This window comes from Engraulis encrasicolus, chromosome 18, assembly GCF_034702125.1.
Source record: "Engraulis encrasicolus isolate BLACKSEA-1 chromosome 18, IST_EnEncr_1.0, whole genome shotgun sequence".
NCBI lineage: Eukaryota > Metazoa > Chordata > Actinopteri > Clupeiformes > Engraulidae > Engraulis > Engraulis encrasicolus.
This window is the reverse complement of record NC_085874.1, coordinates 409,519-428,183: the sequence shown is the minus strand read 5'-3', so window position 1 is coordinate 428,183 and position 18,665 is coordinate 409,519. Positions and strand designations below refer to the sequence as shown.

Genomic DNA, 18,665 nt, shown 5'->3' with positions numbered 1-18,665 from the left:
AGATAAATGAGTTTCCTGCCCCAGTTTCAGGTCTTTTCTTTTGTTAGGACTGTATTGTTCTGGATAATTAAGGCACACATGGCACAGGAGAATATTGAAAAAAAAAATAGGCCTAAAGGTTTTGCTCAACTGACTGTGTGTTTTAAATGGGTCCTTTTTTTTTACAACATGCTAGAGACGCCAATAGATAAGATAAGATAAGGTGAGGTAGGATGAAAATAAGATTTTAAAAAATACTTGTATGTGTGTTTGAAATGAATGTGATGCCTGAGCAAGCTGACATATGGCCTATACTCTCACTTTTCTCTCACTTTATTTGTTGATTCAAAAAGTAGACTAGTAGGCTATTCCTTCAACCTAATTACAAGCACTTTTCTGAACAGCTGCCCTCCAGAGGACTTAAAAGATGTTACTACAGATCAAATGCACACATATCAGTGAGGAAATATAACAACTATTTCAACAAAGAGTAAATGATAATGTTAAAAAAAAAAAAAAAGAACGATGGCAGTGTTTAATGACAGTCATGTAGTAGATATATTAATTACACTTCATACTTCTTCACCATGAATTGTATTGTATATGTTAATTTTCAAATGTAGGCCTATGTGTTATTGGCCTATTCATGAATATGCTTTGGCACTAAGTAATTCTTGTGCAAGATCCCTGTGTGCACAATTTTCACAGTATTTTCTCAGATAGTGCAATATAAGTTTTTTTTTAGGAAAAGCACAAAAGCACAACAATACCTCTTAATGTATGTCCTCTACAAGTCTTCTGTTGTCCAGTCTTGCACTTTAAATGTCTGTATGAGCACTGTCTATGTCCATACTGTCTTAAGTCCATGTATAAGTACTGTCTATGTCTATACTGTCTATGTCCTTACCTAGATTAGTCTATGTCTGTATGGGAAAGCAAGAAATGTAATTTCAAATTCTTTGTATGACCAGTGCATGTAAAGAAATTGACAATAAAACCTACTTGACTTGATAAGTTTAACATATAAGTTTTCCCAATAAATGGCAATTAAATAAAAAAAATTATATTCATGTAAGATGAGCAGATCTGTACTAATAAAACATTATGCATTTTACTCTTTTATTCCATGCTTGCCTAGCTTTCATGAGTAAGTAGCCTGAGGCGGTCACTGAGCTTTGCACACAACCGACCAATCAATCATCATAGCATCTTCAATCACTCAATTTTTATTTGATTTATACTTTTTTATAATATATCTTAAGTAAAGTGTCTTTCCGCTTCACTTTGCCATCCCCTGCCCTGGTGACCACAACAATGCAATCTCAGGTCAGAGACATCAACAGACAAAAAACAAATGCAAATCCGGTTGCAGGGACAGTTGGACGTTCACCGGTCACATGACTCTGTTGTGAAGTTTGTGATTGCGACACCGCGTAGGTTTTTGGGAAACTCGCAATGGAGTTGCGAAACAGGAGTGAGCAAAGTTGTGTTGCTCTGCTTGACCCACTGTCCAAAGGGCCCCAAGTCACAGTCACACACAAAACGGTTCTTTCTCATGTCAACAGCATTGAGGAACCGCAAGACATCCGGATCTGGACTGCCGAGGAAGTTATGGGACAAGTCCAGGGTTCTCAGGCTCGTCGGAAGTATGCCCTGAGGCAGATGGGTCAGACAGTTTTTGGACAAGTCCAAACTGTGCAGGGACGACAGCCCCTTAAAAACACCCTCGTGGAGAGTCTCCAGCCGATTGGAGCTCAGCGACAGAGATGACAGTTCACCAAGCTGGTCAAATAAATCAAGACATTGCCCTTTTTCCCACACTGAATCCAAGTTATTGTTTTGTAGAAACAGCTCCTTCACTCTGTAACTAGATGGTATCGTTGGTCTGCCTGCTGGCCCACCAGAGCAGAAGGAGATTGAGTTGTCGGCGACACTGATTCGAGTGGCATTGGGGAAATGAGCTAGTATGGTATACAAGTCTTCCACGTTCCTCAGTCTGTTGTTGTTGAGGGAGATGGTGGTTACGCTCTTGGCAGCCTTCTGTAGTCCGTACACAGTTGCAATTTTATTGTCATCTAGATACAGTTCCTGTAAGCTTGGCAGTGGGGAGATACTGTGCACTGAGGACAAGGAGTTGCCAGTGAGATCTAGCAGGAGCAAATTTAGTCCAGAGAAGGCGCCGTACTGGAGGACGCCAATATGATTATGTGACAAATCGAGCGTTCTAAGATTGGGGAGACTCCTAAAAGTACTGGCATAAATTTCCCCTATGAGATTATGTGACAGATTTAGCCTTTGCAAGTCTGAAAGTCCTTGAAATGCATTTACATCTATGCGGTTTATTTTATTGCCTGCCATTGTTATGTTCTCCAAAGCAGACAGTGGTGTGAAAATGCCATGCTTGACCACACTGATGAAATTTTTTGATAAATCAATGGATTTAACACCACTGAACTTAAGAGGCTCAAAGGTGTGCCGGTCTGGATCTTGAAAGTTGCTAGTCCCAAATCCTGAACCTATGATGTTTGGACCTATGACGAGATGGTTAATGCGAGTACCCTGAATCCCAGAAAGGAAAAGAATGGCCTTGCTGGTGCTGAGTCCAGTCAGTGATAAATCAAGGGTGTCAAAAGACATGTTTCTAAAAGGGTTCCCACACTCTTTCCAGTTAAAATATGACGGATTCATTTCAGTCAGGGGAACAGAAGACAGTCTAAACTGGCGGAAGTGTCTGCCTTGAAGGGCAGCGAAGTCTCTCTCACAAATAGATTTTACACGGTTCAGGGAAAGATCTAGAACCCTGAGATCTGTCATATTCCGGAAGAACATGGCTGGCTCAAAGCTCTTTATTTGGTTGCCGTAGAGATCAAGCTCCTGAAGTGATACCAGAGGTTTCAGGTATCTACCCGAGAGAATGCTCTTATCTAAATCACAATGTAACAAAATTAGAGTGTGGAGATTAGTCAGTCCCTGAAAAGCATCCTCCTCAAAGTGTATCTTCCTGTTGTCTCCTAAGTGAAGATGTGTGAGGTTCTGCAATCCTCTGAAAGTGTTATTCTGGATGAAAAGTTGTCCCAAGAGCTGTGAGCCAAGGTCGAGATACACAAGGCTTTCCATTCCTTCAAAAGAGTCCTCAGAGAGGTGACGGAGGTGGTTCATACTCAGGTCCAGATGCGTCACACTGGATGGTAGTTGTGGCACTTGAGTTAGAGACCTTCCACGGCAGATTGCCCAGTGCTGGTATATAAGGCATTGGTGACTGTGTTGTGCCATGAAAAGACATATAGAAGCCCCAAGTAAAAGGGTGAATATGGGGCCGCTTGTAATCATTCTGAAATAGAAGGAAAAAGATGTCAAATACCTGTATGTGATATTAGGCCAAAATGTCTAGTTCATACAGTATATTACCAATATAATATACACATTTTAGAAAACATGCATTTCAACCTAAATAGCTATGAAGTCATATTTCATAAAGCAGCATGTAAAAAAAAAACTATGAAAGCAACACGGAGTAATTATCCAAAGTTGTTTAAGTGGTTCATCAACTTGACTGAATTTGCAGTGCTGCCTTCCACCACTCACGTTCAAACATACAAAGTAAGTTCAGGGACGAGGCCCCTTCCTCTATTGTTCTGTATGAGGGCGTAGTCCACTTTCAACATGCACAGTACTTAGGATGGTCAAATACTGCATTTAATTATTGTAGCTTTAACATCTTTTTTCAGGCAAATATAGTTTTACTTTGCAACATTAATGTAAATGGACATAGCCTACCTCTTCTTCCTGTCCTTACTGTGTTGTGTTGTGCTACTCTGTAGAGCACAGTGCCTTTTATGTTGACACGGCATCTGGAGATTTTAACAAACCCTGTGACACAATAAAGGGGTTTCCCGTCAAAAAATCCAATGACGTTTGTTTCGGATTAACTAAATATTTACTATTGCAAATGATTTACTGTTTTGCATGATGTCTTGCACCATTGTAAAGGGGCCAAAGGTTGACAAAAGCACATAAGAAGGCTGGGTTTTCTTTTCCAGAAACATGAAAAGGATTTTGGTTCTTTCAACCCTATCCTGCTTGAAGTGTGGTCATCATTAGATGTGTCAATCTCAGGTTCAGGAGGTTAAAAGTAATAGTGCATTCATGTGCTCTGAGAATCATGGTAAATGGTAACATGGGAAGCACACATGAACTAACGCCTTTTCCACTGGACAACCCATTGATTGATTTTGAGTTGCCGAGACTGCATAATATGTACTTACCAGAGCACATGAAAGGCACATAAAACCCTACTCACAGGTGTGCTGTGGCTCTGCACTATATTCTGGACCTGGGATTAGAAAATTTCACAGTGACGTCAAACAGGTTCTTTTTTTAAGCTAAAAAGGCAAGCTGAGATTTGAGGCGTTTCTATCATCTTAACCTGCCTTGAAGTGAAAGTGAAAGCCCATTGGGAAACTCCAACTCCCATTGTCATTGTGACACAGCACTCCACAGCACACAAGTGAACACTGCACACAACGAAATTGCATTTTATGCCTCACCCGTGCAAGGGGGCAGCCCTCAGTGGCGCCCCATGGGGAGCGGTGCGGTGGGACGGTACCATGCTCAGGGTACCTCAGTCATGGAGGAGGATGGGGGAGAGCACTGGTTGATTACTCCCCCCACCAACCTGGCGGGTCGGGAGTCGAACCGGCAACCTCTGGGATGCAAGTCTGACGCCCTAACTGCTCACCCATGACTGCCCTGAAATGATCAGTGTTCAGTGGTGTGCGATGTCATGTGAAAATGGCCCATTTTCAACTCTGGCTTCAAGTAATTAATTATCATTTTCTGTGCAGGTAATAGCAGTCATACTATTAACTATATTTTAAAATAACTGATAAATATGATTAAAATGCAACTGCTATAACAAGAGACATCAAAAATGTGACATTTCAATTATGTAATAAAACTGTGATTTGAGTGTTTCCTCATCACAAAACAAAAGTACTTAGGCTAGAGTAAGAGGTTAAAGCAAGCCTAATTACACTGATGGTGTTCTAATCTGAAACTGTTCCAAATGCATTTTTAACATTGAACACTAGGGGGAACTCTTGCACTTCATGTATTCATATACTGTACATCTTAAATGTAATAATTCTAGATTACAAACTCCTGGATCTAATGATGACTGACATTTATAGACATATACTCTAGTTTCTGTCACTGACATGTTTCGTTTGTGTTACGCCCCAACTCATCATGGCCCCTCTGGGGCTAACAGCAATCCCAACTCTAACCTTAATCGTCACAAACACTTATTAAAAGCAACCAGACCAGTGGGATTTTACTATAATTAACTTAAAAACAGGATATCAACCAAACATAAAACAACACAAAGAGCAATATGTGTTTAAGTGTGTTCAAAGATTGTGGCTGTGGTGTTGCATGGGAAATTTCCTTCTAGTGCAGCTGTGGCCTACTGGTTAGGGGAATGGGTCATGGGAGGAGAGGGTCATAGGTTCATATCAGGAAGAATAGAGTGGGGAGTGCACATCCTGAACTCATGTCTGTGGCCCAAGTCCCCTTCAGCATCCAGGGCATCTAACCCCACTTTGCTCCAAAGACTAATACAAGTACCCTACACTTCGAGTAAAAAAATGAAGAACATCCAGTTAAGTGTGGCTAATATGTGTGTAAGAACAGATATTACTAGGAAGTGTTGTGTTGACATTATTCCAAGGACCGCAATCATCTGAGTGGCAGGGCTACTGAATGTAGGCCTACATTTTTTTGTGAATGGGTCAAGTGATAAAGCAACGTTAATGAGTAGTAGCCTATCTTTTCTCTGTTGCCAATGACTCTGCATGAGTATATGTGTTATTGCTGTACGCTATGTAGGCTATAGTATCTAGTACAACCATCTGCACCATGTTATTGGTGTGGTTGTTTTGTGGCAGAAAACTGTGTGAAATGGCTGTGGAATGACCATTGGAAATAAACTAACAATGATTTTGCCATTCATTTTTTTCCGAGGTGTAAAGAATGACAATCTGAATCAAAGTGCTTTGTCGGTGTGCATCTTTGTACAAATTACAGATTAATTTCAGAGGAGCACTGTTTGGTGAAGATGGAGGGAAAAGCTAGGCTCAAATGCTGCTGTCTCACACACCCGCTTCATTGGTCTGCGTATATTTGGACAAATTACAAACAGCCTACAGCATACATGACAACATGGTTGCATCACTGAAAAGAGGATTTTAAACAATGAACCTAACCTCCAACATGTTGGTTCAGAAATGTGCCTGTGCTCATGATCAAACATGTTGTGATCAGATTGAGAAAGAAGCTGCAATAACAGGTCTATAGAGTATCTCAAACCTCTTTAGACCAAGGACCACTTTGACAGGATCATTCACGCTACACATTTAAGGTTCAATTCAGATGCAAATTATGCCTTTAGTAGTGAAATATGTTTATTAATAAGTTTAGTAGTGAAGATAAGTTTAGGCTTATAATAATATTACAAATATAGCCTAGCCTTTCTTGCTAATGCTGCCTATGTAGTAGAAATTACCTTGCAGACCACTATAGGTCTCTCTCGGCACCAGGTGAACACACTTTGAGAATGCATTAAAAAACACCAACGCGTTTGGGCGCTGTGGCGCTCACACCCTGATGAAGGCCACAGCGCCGAAATGCGTTGATGTTTTTTAATGCATTTGCCCCTTAAATAAAGTTTGTTTTTTTACTACATTAAGTGCCTGGACCAAGGATTTTTTCCTTCTGTCTTTTTTGAACATTGAACCGCTTCCAAGAGCACCAGTTGGTTTTGAAAGACACTAGCTCTACCAACTCTTTTATGAACACTTTGAGAATGATTGGTCTAGTAGGCCTACATACTGTAGGCTGGACAGAGTGGACAGAGGTTCTGACATGTTTCAGAGTCTTTCTAACAGAACCCATCACTGAGACACTGTATGTTAACAAAGTATAGGCCTACTTTTTTGCCCGGTTGGCTTTTTTCAGAACCACAGGATTAGCCATGTTTAAAATATGAATAGGCCTACCATGCACATACTGTACATAATGCACACATGCATGCATACCATGTTCTCATGCTTTCACATAATAAATGGCTACACTCAAACACACACTCAATGACTAACATGTCCAGTATGCGTATATGTACACCCTACATTTCAAACAAATATGGTTGAGCAATATTCCTCAGAAATGTTGTTTTGGGCCTATGATAAGGGTTTCCTTTTAAATGAGACCTAAAAGTGCACCTCAACATTGTAAATTACTGTGTTGTTTCCCGGCAAACTGCTGATAAAAAAAACAGCTGCCCCATGTGTTATCTTACAGTTTTTCTCAATTGGTTTTGTACATTTCTCGAATCTCTCTCGCAATTTGCAAAACATAATATTCATTCTCAAAACAGCTTTAACAAATGGCAAAACACGGTGGATAACCTGCAAAACCGAGTCTCTTGCTCAAAACCCTTATTTGTCTTTCAAAAACCAAGTTTTTGTGTCAATGAACATATCAGCGCCAGCAGAATGGTTAGTCATTGTGTCATAGTGTATGGACAAGCTAGTCAAATCAATTTCTCAAGTTGTCAATTAAATAGTACACTCTTGAGGATCTTTTCTGAAGCGAAATGTTGTTTAGATTGGATGGGAAATGTTGTAAATTCAGTTTTATATTACATTGATCAGATAAGATTGAGATAGTTGCATGCATTCAGTGACAAAGCTTTTTGAGTGATATGACGAAAGCATTTGATAATGAACGAAAGAGCTGAGAATTGTACACAACCATCTGCATGGTGACGAAAGCATTTGCTAAATGCTGAAAACTATGAGAAACGTATTTTACCATATGCACATATAACAGCAGGAAGTCACAATTGAACAAGAAGTTTTGAGAATGATTATTCTGTTGAGAAAAATGTACAAAACCAATTGAGAAATACTGTAAACACACAGTCTATGGCTTTGTGATGGGGTGACTGCCATGGAAGTTCTGGGTGTACTCTGACCATGGTGGAGCTTGGTGTCGCTGGTGTTGGAGTGATAGTGCATGATAGGTACCCTTGACCTGGATTCAAAGCTGGGTGGGGTGACTTCTCCTGTCAAAACAGAGGGTAATGGGACAGCCGCCAGGGCCACATACTGTATGAGGAGGCCCCAAGTTTTCTTAAAGCATGTATTAATATAAAGGGAAAGAACCAGTCAGATCAAGTATTGCAATAATCTTTACAGATCCTGTATCCTAATACGCATCTTCCCTCTGCAATCTTTCATGAGGAATACATGAGGAACTGTTATAGCCTAATAACGTCACTAGAGGGTCCTCTTTCACAATGTGTTGAGGAGATAGATAGATAGATAGATAGATAGATAGATAGATAGATAGATAGATAGATAGATAGATAGATAGATAGATAGATAGATAGATAGATAGATAGATAGAATTGATAGATAGTAGAATTGATAGATAGTAGAATTGATGAATGATCACATGATGGCACATTAGATGTCATCCACAAGCAGAGGTGAATCTTACCAGATGCTCTGTTAGATAAATAAAATCTTTTTTTCTTTTTAAATGTAAGGCCTGTTATGCTTATTGTATTACAACATTACTCACAGTGTTACATAAGTGACATTTTTTTTTAAATCTTCAAACACAAATTTACATGTGAATACTGACTTTACTCAAGTTTATCTTTCATGTGCTATTGGGCCAGTGGGCAATCAAAAACAAAAACAAATGTGAAATCGGTTGTTGTCATCTAAGTCTCACATTTCTCTGGTCGCTATTTTGAACCTTAGGGGGTACTGCACACACACGCACACACACACACACACACACACACACACACACACACACACACACACACACACACACTGTGATTCTGAGCCAGGGGTCTACAACCTTTCGGGGTCTGAGGAATATGTCCAATAACTTGTACCAAAGACCATTGTTTGGAATAATCTTCTAAATTTAAATCCTGATGCCTTTCAAATGACAGTGTATACTGAATTTGCCTCCTTTGCATTCACGACTATGGTTATGAAAAGATAACCTTATATAAAAAAGTAGGCTACTAGAAAAGGATATTTTGTCAAACATTGCACGTAGGTCAAACATAGTCCCAATTTCTAATAAATCTCCTTCATGGGCACCTGGCAAGCTCCGGCCGGAGGGGCTACCTGGTGCGCAGATAAACCTTGTCTGATTTTAGTCCTCTCAATCTTTCGCGCAGGACTGGTACCTGTGAGATGTGAGGTGTTTGTCAAAATGGTCGCTAAGTACCCAAGTATCCGGCTGCTCTGCATTATAGAGACCACCGATAGGTTTTATCTGGCACAGAACATTCCTGTCATCTTTTTTCTTCACTTGTGTAAAATGGCAAAATAAATATAAAGCCTAGGCTACTTCAAACTTAACTGGACAAAGTTGAGATCAATAACGATGATATAACACATTTTAAAAAAGAGATGAGATGATAAATGATAGCCCAGGTTAACATGAAAAATTGTCTCACTAGCCCATATAGACCTACGCTCATAATAGGCTACCACTATACACAAAACTAGCCTACAAAAAAACCGGCAAAAATGATTATATGACTTGACGACTTTTGGAATTAGAAATATTACTGAACAAAACTATTTGACAAAACAAACTGCTGGGTATCTGGAGCAAAACCCTTTATTATTATTATCATTTAATAACGACCATGATACATAGGCCTAAGTAGGCCTAAACAATTGTTACCGCATCACATTTTCACAATTAAGGTAGGCTACAGTTCAGTCCACCAGAGTCCATTGTTTCGCTGGAAAAACAAATTAAATATATTACGCATAGAGATACATTATACTATATACAAAATACACCAAAATATTCTTTTACATTCTTTTGCATATCGCCTTTTCCTAGCAGCAGAGGTAATAGAGAAAGTGCAAGCTGACCAACTGCAGACTCATCCTCACTCGGCGAAAAGACAGTATGAGTTGTTTGGTTTTGTAGATTCTCTATAAGATTGCTTTGGCTATCTGTCCCCCTTCGAATGAATATCTGACGAGCTGGGTTTGTAATGTTCCGTTGTTATTTGTTGCAGATCGTGCAAGTCATTGCTTTTACGCGCGTCAAGGAGCGAATGCTCGTTTCGGCGCTTCATGCAGTGGTGGGCCAACCAAACCATGGCAAGTAAAGCGCACACAATGCAAACAATGATCCCAAGCAGTGCACCTGCTGTCACCTTCTTGGGACTCTCAGTCGTAGGCCTATATGTGATAGTACTAGTAGTGGTGGTGGTATCGACAGTGGGCGATGTCGGGGTCTCTGGTCCATAAAGTGGCTCACACTCATAGCCTTTCTTCAACTCGTATCCCTCTCCACAAGAGCAGGTATATCCACCAAAGCTGTTTTCACAGAATTGGTCACAGTATAGATTAAATTCGCATTCGTCGATATCAACACACAAAGGCTCGCCATTTGGGCCTTTGTCCCTGACGAAACCATCGGGGCAAAAACACATGAACGTGTCGTTGGGGTCGCAGACGGCTGGGCATACCTGCTGCGGGCAATGCAGTTCGCACATGTGCGGGTCCTCGTCTGATATCTTGTATCCGTCTGCACAGGAGCAGGTGTAGCTACCTTCTGTGTTGTTACAAATGTTGTGTTCACATGGCGCACTAGCACACTCGTTGATGTCGACACAGATGCCCTTTTCCATTTCAAAACCTTGCTCGCAAACGCACGCAAAGCTCCCCACAATGTTTTCGCACCTTGTATGATCCCCGGCACAGATCCTCTTGTCTACACACTCGTCCACATCTTTGCAGCTCTTGCCATCCGCATCCAGAGCGTAGCCCTGGTCACACAGGCAGACGAAAGTCCCACTTTGCGGGAGACACGTGTGTTGACATTGTGCCCCTTCGCAAGGATCAGCTGCGTCCACGCTGCAAGACCATCCGTTACTATCCACCAAGGAGCCAGGCGGACAGGTACAGGTGGGTTGGCCGTTAACGCTGGTGCACTTGTGTTCACAGCCACCATTAAGCACCTCACAGCCCCAAGGCGCATTTATCCAGTCGCCGACGCAGACATGTTTTTCACCATTGCTGAGCTTCGCCAGACTGCCCATCGGTAAACTGTCAAGGTGTGGGGCCTCAAAGTCATATGGTGTCTTATACATCTCAATCTGGGTGTGCGTCCCTGGCTGGAGTGGTTGACAAGCCATGTCAAATGCATACTCACAAATAAATCCGGTTGGTTTATCAGTGCACCCTCTCCCTCTCCATTTGAGATTGTCTGAGGACACCGTTACGCACTGCTGAGATGCCAGGCAGGCGGTATCGTCGCTGGCCCAGTTGACAAAGTCCGCCTCATCTTGTCCCGTTATCCATTTGTATCCTCTCAGACCTGATGCAGAGGAAGAGCAGATGCCGTGTAGACCGATCCAGAAGTCACCCGTGAGACCGGGCAGCAGAGTCGATATCGCGTTGCTCGATGCATTTGTTCTCACCGCCTGCAAATGTCCACCAGTGGATTTACAAACTTCATTCGCGGCTGAGAAGTCCGCCGAGTCTTTACGCACAACGAAACATTGGTAACCCACGCAGATTCCAATGTGGGACTCAACCTTTGAGAAGAACGCCAGAAGCAGGATCACTCCCAAAGACAGAGACATTGTCGATGAGCCCGAAATCCGGTCACACATGCTGGAAGTTCACGGTTTGATTTTCCGTCCCGAATGAATATCAAAGTGGACAAGCGCTGTGCTGTAAAGTGCGCTGCAGCCCTTTATAAACCATTCCATGCTCCTGAAAGTAGGGAGGAAGGAAGTTCCACTGGAGCATTGGATTGGGGCAGTTGCTTAATTCCCTTCCAATAACTTTCTCCTCCCAAAGACTCAGCGTGAGTTAACAGTCAGGGATACTCTGGACACGTAGGAAGCATGACCCGTCAACCCAAACCCCACCTACTTTCCACATGTAAATTCCAGGACTCTATATTTGGAAACTGACTTATAATTTAGTCAGGTAGACTTCATATAGGCGTTGGTTAGGCTACTCAAAATAATGCTAGACAACAAACCTGCTCATATTTGACGTTAAGTCTAATCACTTGAAAATAAAATAGTCAGATTTACGTAATATCTGGTGATAAATAATTAGCCCTTTTCCAATTTCCACGTAGGCCCTATCCACATATAAATGTCAGGACTCTAGGACTATTTGGAAACCGACTTATAAATTAGTCAGATTGAGTTAATATAGGCCTAGTATACTTAAAATAATAGCAGACAAACAAACCTGCTCCTAGTCCAATCATTTGATTGTGTGTAATATTTTAGTAGTTTATTTCCAGAATTCATGCTCACTCACAAATGTTACCTTTTTCACGAACACTTACCACCACCATCAAATTCTAAGCAGTAATTATGACTAGCCTATAAATTGCACTTTTCATACATGAAAAAGGTGGATCTTCTCCATGTCTGCCATTTTTAGATGTCCAGACATTTTTAAGCTGCAAAACTTTGGTACCGTACTTTGGTCATACTAGTAAATATTAGTTTATTACTTAATAAATATTCATGAAAATATAAAAATTGGCAGTAGGCAGCACAGTTTCAATGAGCAGCATAGTTGCAATACCTACTCCTGCCACCATAACAGAGCTTAAAGGGACAGTTTGGTCAATTTCAACATGCAGTTGCAATGCTCACACTACCCTGGACTTGTCAGTACCTGAGATTTTTTTTTCTTCTTCTTCAGCCGTTTCCGAGATCCTGGTCATTGTAATGGGGGCAGCTCTTTGTTTACATTTCAAAAAAACATTTTTATTTATTCCCAAAAACATCCAAAAGGTTATAAAACATCAGCAGACAACTAGCAAACAGCAGTACCTTTTGGGAAAATATTTGGAGTTGGCCTATGTTTCATTTTTTAAAAATGTAAACAAACGCTGCCCCCATTAGAATTGCTCATATCTCAGAAAGGGCTGAGCCGAAAAATGTGGCATCACCAGGTACTGACAAGTCAAGGGTAGCGTGAGCAATACAACTGCATGTTGAAATTGACCAAACTGTCCCTTTAAGCTTTGGACGAGCCCCTGAATTTGGGAGAAATTAAGAATAATAAATGAACTGCTGCTGACTGCCTTATATAAGGATTATATCAAGGCATATAACACCATTTTAATAGTCAAGCATTTCTAGATGATCAAGTCAATTCTAGATGATCATTTTGAAAAAAAGTAACTTTCAAAAAGGGACTTTTTTCCAGTAGGGCAAAGGGGCAGGTGCTTTAGCACCATCCCGCCTTATCTGTGCGCTTATGGTCCAGTGTGTCAGAAGAAGAAGTGTGGAAAAATATTTATTATTTTCTATATTATCAAAATATTTATAACCAACCGTGTTTTTGCATTTCCTTAATTTGTAGATAAAGACTCATCCAGTTTACTAAATGCACATGTAATTTAGCCTTTTTTTCAGAGGTCATAAGTTACATTCAGAATATCACATTTAATCATAGTGCAGAATTACAATAATTACATTATAGAAAAAAACAACATCTTGTCATAATAAGGATCATGTGGAAGGTATATGACATGAATTGCATTATGGGGATGACATGGGGTGCTCTTTCAGGATTCATCCTTTTTGAATGTCTGCTGCCCTTAGTCATCCTGCTATATAGTATTCTCAGTCAGGATGGGTGGGGTAGGAAAAAAAGGTGCTCGAATCCTGGACCCTCGTATCCCACCACCACCGCCCAATCCTAACCCATGCGTCAGTGTGTGTGTGTGTGTGTGTGTGTGTGTGTGTGTGTGTGTGTGTGTGTGTGTGTGTGTGTGTGTGTGTGTGTGTGTGTGTGTGTGTGTGTGTGTGTGTGTGTGCTGGACACAGGAGGAGGAAATGTGGTGTGAGTGACTACAATCACCTCACACCCAATCCCATTCACACCACAGAATGGTTCCTGCAGCGACAGGGTTTCCTTTTTCCAGGAAAGAGGACAGAGACAGCGCACACACACACACACACACGAGCGAGACACGGAGATGGCGTATACTGGACATGCTCATACAAAAGTAGGCAATGTGACTGATTATTACTCCTATAATAATAATAATAATAATACTTTCGTTTTATATAGCGCCTTTCAAAACACCCAAGGACGCTTCACAGAGTGTTGTGTTGGGAAGTGTGAGTGTGTGTGTGCGTCAGTGTGTGAGCATGTGTGTGAATGCAAATAAGTGAAAGTACTTGTGGAACTAGCAGCCATGACTAATAAGCATCCACTTGTGCCAGATGCATTCAGTTCTCCATTCACTCAGCCATGATATGAGAGTCAGTCAGTGCATCCAACTGTCTGTGTGTCCACTTGCGCAATTATACCTGTATGGGTGGTCAGGCGGATTTTCACCAAAGCTTATGTGCTAATACTGTATGCAATGTAAATTAACTGCTTAATTTTTGGCGGCCCTAACCCTAATCCTAACGCTTTCAAGATGGCCGACTTTGAAGATGGCCAAAGACACATGTTGGACTCAACGCTTTATGACACTTATTCATCTTCCAAACCTCATGCAAGTATTTATATGACATGAGAGGATTGATAAGGAAGAGATGGTTCACAAGGAGTTTCTTCCAGAATACATACGTATTCTGTAAGGTTCTAAATCTGGAGAGGTGCAGGGCATATCTCTGTACCATAATGGCTATCTGCATCTGCCCGTCATGTCTGTTGTTGGTGGCAACAGCTCTGTAGTCCTACAGGCAGGGAGGGAGGATTTTCTGACTTAATACAGAAACAGACCAGTAGGTATGAGGGAGGGAAAGGGCACTTCCCAGCTCTTTCCACCTAATATTATTCTGTATTTAGTCAGAAAATCCTCCCTCCCTGCCTGTAGGCCTACAGAGCCGTTGCCACCAACAACAGACATGACGGGCATCTGATGCAGATAGCCATTATGGTGCGATAAGCACCTCAAAGTAAGCTTGATAGGTTTAGCAGGAAGTGAAGAGGAGGACCAGTCAGGAAGTGCACTGATGTAACCTCCCCGCACCATTCTGTTCCAGTAGGACTTTAAGGGACCGCTAATCAGGAATGAAGGAGAGGTGCAGGGTGGATCTATGTGGCATACCTTTCCTCCCTGGAAATGACCGATAAAGGGTTGGTCCACTTCATTGGAAGAACGGTATTATTTTCCTAATGGGTTGTCATCATTACCCCTTCTGACACATGTTGAAGCAATGTTTAGGGTTGAAAGTCTTTGTACATTGAGTGATTTTTTTCAAAGTATAAATTCATAAAACAAGAGGACATAGGAAGTGACCAAGACAGGGTGGGCCATTCAGATCAGAAAAGTTAGCAGAATTATAATTATTTTCCTAACCTTTTGTTATCACTGCGCTATTGAATACATGGAAGCAATGTTTACATTGAGATTTCTTGAATGCACAGACGAACACAGGCAGTGACAAAGATGGGCTGATCCACTTTGATAGGGGAACTGAATTATTCAGCATTTTGTCATCATCATGCCTCTGGCTATGTTGACATCATTCCGAGAAATTCTCTCGAATTTGTGACAGATTAAAAACACATGAAATCAGGGAAATATGCAAGATGGCCATGCCAATTTATTCATAGAACATTGTGTCATCAATGAAGAGTATCTTATTGGTGTTAACTAATGAGTCCATAATGTCAAGGCATTTATGTAAACGCAAAAAAAACTAGTGGCACAACTTTGTATAGCCTATAATTCTGTGATCAAGTGGTCTTATACACAACAGAATCGAGCTGATATTCACTCTTCACTTTCAGAATATAAACTATTTTCCCCCACACGTTTGGCCTGCCTGAAAAGTTCCCCAGAATTTATTGAAAATCTTGAGACGCACACATGTAAAAGAACAACACAGCAGAGAATAATTCTTCACAATGTTTTTGCAACCCCTGCCTCACCTTCCTGTTATCCTCTTGGAGAGTCTCAGAGACTGCATGCTGACGGGGTTGGTGGTCGCAGAGATTAGTATGAGGGTGTGAAGCATGCTCACTCAGCAGGGTGGGAAGAATTTGAAAGAGAGCAACGTGGTTGGTGTCTGCAGCCAATATCTCTGCAAACTCGCAAAGAAAAAAGAAAGAAAATGAAATGAATGTCCACTTCTACAACACTACAATAATGGAACAGCCAACCCTATTTTGATTTTCACATATCTGTAGTATTTCCAAGTATAACACATGAAAGTACAAATCATTTCCTTCTCAATACTTTGTAGATTAGCACTAAGAGCAGTAGATTGACATTACTAGTATAGCTTAGCACAAGCACTGGAAGTGAGTGGTGCCATTAGCATCAAGCAACAAGTAATCGCTGTACGGAATTAAAGGTGCACTGTGTAACATTTTTAGTTGTTTATTTTCAGAACTCATCCTTCCCATTCACAAATGTTACCTTTTTCATGAATAGTTACCACCATCATCAAATGACAACAACATTCACCCCCTGCAACCAGTCTTCGAAAACCAGAGAAGCCTGTTCAGTTACAGATTCCGTGCCACCCCATGCAAGACAGACAGGCTACGGAGGTCGTTCGTCCCCAGGGCCATCCAGCTGTTCAACACCACACATAAGGACTCCCAGAGAGCGATCATCATTGGATACTGGACCGCATTATCAGCCTGGGCCTCGTTTCCGAAAGGGCCTTAAGTACTACTTAACGCTACGTGCTACTTAAGTTCACACGTAACACCATCGTAGAGCTCACGGAGCGTTTCCCAAAGCCAACTTAGCAAAGAACCATCGCAGGTTGACACGTAACTCTAAGAGAAATCCACGAGTGATCTGGAGTAGTCTTAACGCGCTAAGATTGATCGTAACGGCATGGCACAGTGGAGACACCCACAGGATATGAAGGGAAAAGAAGAAACTTGTGCATAAGATTGCTGTTTTAAGGCGCGAGTGGCATGGCACAGTGGAGACATCCACAGGAAAAGAGGAAACTTGCGCTTCAAGTTGATGTTTTAAGACGGGAGTGTAAATATCATGGCACCACAGTTGACACTGTAACGAAAATAAGAAGGTAACATTAATTGTGTAAGTGTATAAAATAAAAGCAATGTGTTTGGAAAATATTTTACAGGCAGTAAAATAGTTCAGCTGTGTTTGATAAATCAGGGCATTATTAAACTGTGATCAATCATAATTTGTGTGGGTGCTTCGTGAACAAGAACAAGGCATCCACACGCAAAATAAATAGGGGGCTTCGGCGACCAGAGACAAGAGTGGTGATGTCGGAAGGCCACTACCGAAACATTAAAAAAAAGAAAAACGGTCAGCGAGTCGTTGCGCCCTCTTTCATTTTCAAGTACCCTAAAAGGGAAGGCGACGCAGAAAAGACACGATAGTTGTAGGATAAGGGTAAACTATGACATAAAAAAGGCAGCGATGGGGATTCGTGTAGATTTTTTGTTTTAATAACAGCAGACTGCCGTGCAAAATGTTCCTCACAGTTGTTAAAGCCTTGAGTGCGCGGTAGGCCTACTTTGCGCGCCGCTCCCCAAATGCGCATCCCAATTTGGAACTCCTAGGCCTACTTGTCTCCTTAAATATTAAGCACGGTAGCCAACTGCACGCGCTTTGTCTGGTTTAACGGCGTAGCTCATGGTTTTGCATGATTTCATTGTGTGTGTGCATTTTATTTCATTTGCCAACAACAACTCCTGTCGATAGTTGCAAACTGCTACAAATGTAGTCCCACCCTTATAGAAAACAACTTTTGATACTGACACACGCCTTACATTTTGTAAATGGTTTAGCAGCATGACGGCGCAGTTCACTCCGAGGACACTTCAGCACCACATATGTGGACAGCGATCCTTAAGAGTGACGCTACGAATGATCTTAGAGGCTGTGCACGCGCGTTCATGTACGAGTGTCTTTGGGAAACAGTTGTAGGAAATCTAAAAACATTCGTAGGATCACTGGTTAACGACACACGTAAGGGTAAGAACCATCGTTATCGGGAAACGAGGCCCTGATCTCCAAAAATTCTGTGCTCCTGGACACGGATGTTAAGGACACGAAATCCGTGTCCAGGAGCACGGATTTTGCCAAAATGATATATATGATGATATATGATATGATATATGATGATAGAGTTAACACAGTGTTGTGGTAATAGCCTTTAGAAAGCACTTCCGTGTGCCCAGGAGCACGGATTTTGCCAAAATTCAGTGCTCCTGGGCACACGGAAGTGCTTTCTAAAGGCTATTACCACAACACTGTGTTAACTCTATCATTAGAAAATACATACCAAATGCTAATCCTAAACAAAATAATGCTATAGTTATTTAAGTTGTGCCCTGACCAAAACATTCCCTAACCTTAACCTGTCATTAAAGACATATTTTTAAGAAATACCTTTTCCAGTTTGTTGCTAGGCTATCAAATTCATATAATAAATGAAAGAAAAATAGCTGTGCCCAGACCAAAACAATCCCTAACCCTAACCTGTCAGTAAGAAATGTTTTTTTGAGAAAAAATATTTTAAATTAGAAAAATCCTGAGAAAACACAAGACTGTGGAAACAGAGCTGTGGGAGTATAGAGAGAGCACTTCTGTGTGTCCATCCAGGCCTTTTATTGCACTGACTGTTTTTCTGT

At 41.3% G+C, this 18,665-nt stretch overlaps 2 protein-coding genes across 2 annotated transcripts; both read right to left on the bottom strand.

The window, feature by feature from the left end:
* Positions 1–772: 772 nt before the first annotated feature.
* Positions 773–4,710, bottom strand: LOC134468846 (toll-like receptor 5). Its single transcript, XM_063222750.1, has one exon. The coding sequence runs from the start codon at positions 3,307–3,309 to the stop codon at positions 1,366–1,368; it is 1,944 nt and encodes a 647-aa protein (XP_063078820.1). The 5' UTR covers positions 3,310–4,710; the 3' UTR covers positions 773–1,365.
* A 4,832-nt stretch (positions 4,711–9,542) lies between these two features.
* thbd (thrombomodulin) lies at positions 9,543–11,887 on the bottom strand. Its single transcript, XM_063222257.1, has one exon. It carries the CDS (start codon positions 11,705–11,707, stop codon positions 10,034–10,036), a length of 1,674 nt encoding a protein of 557 aa, XP_063078327.1. The 5' UTR covers positions 11,708–11,887; the 3' UTR covers positions 9,543–10,033.
* Positions 11,888–18,665: the final 6,778 nt, after the last annotated feature.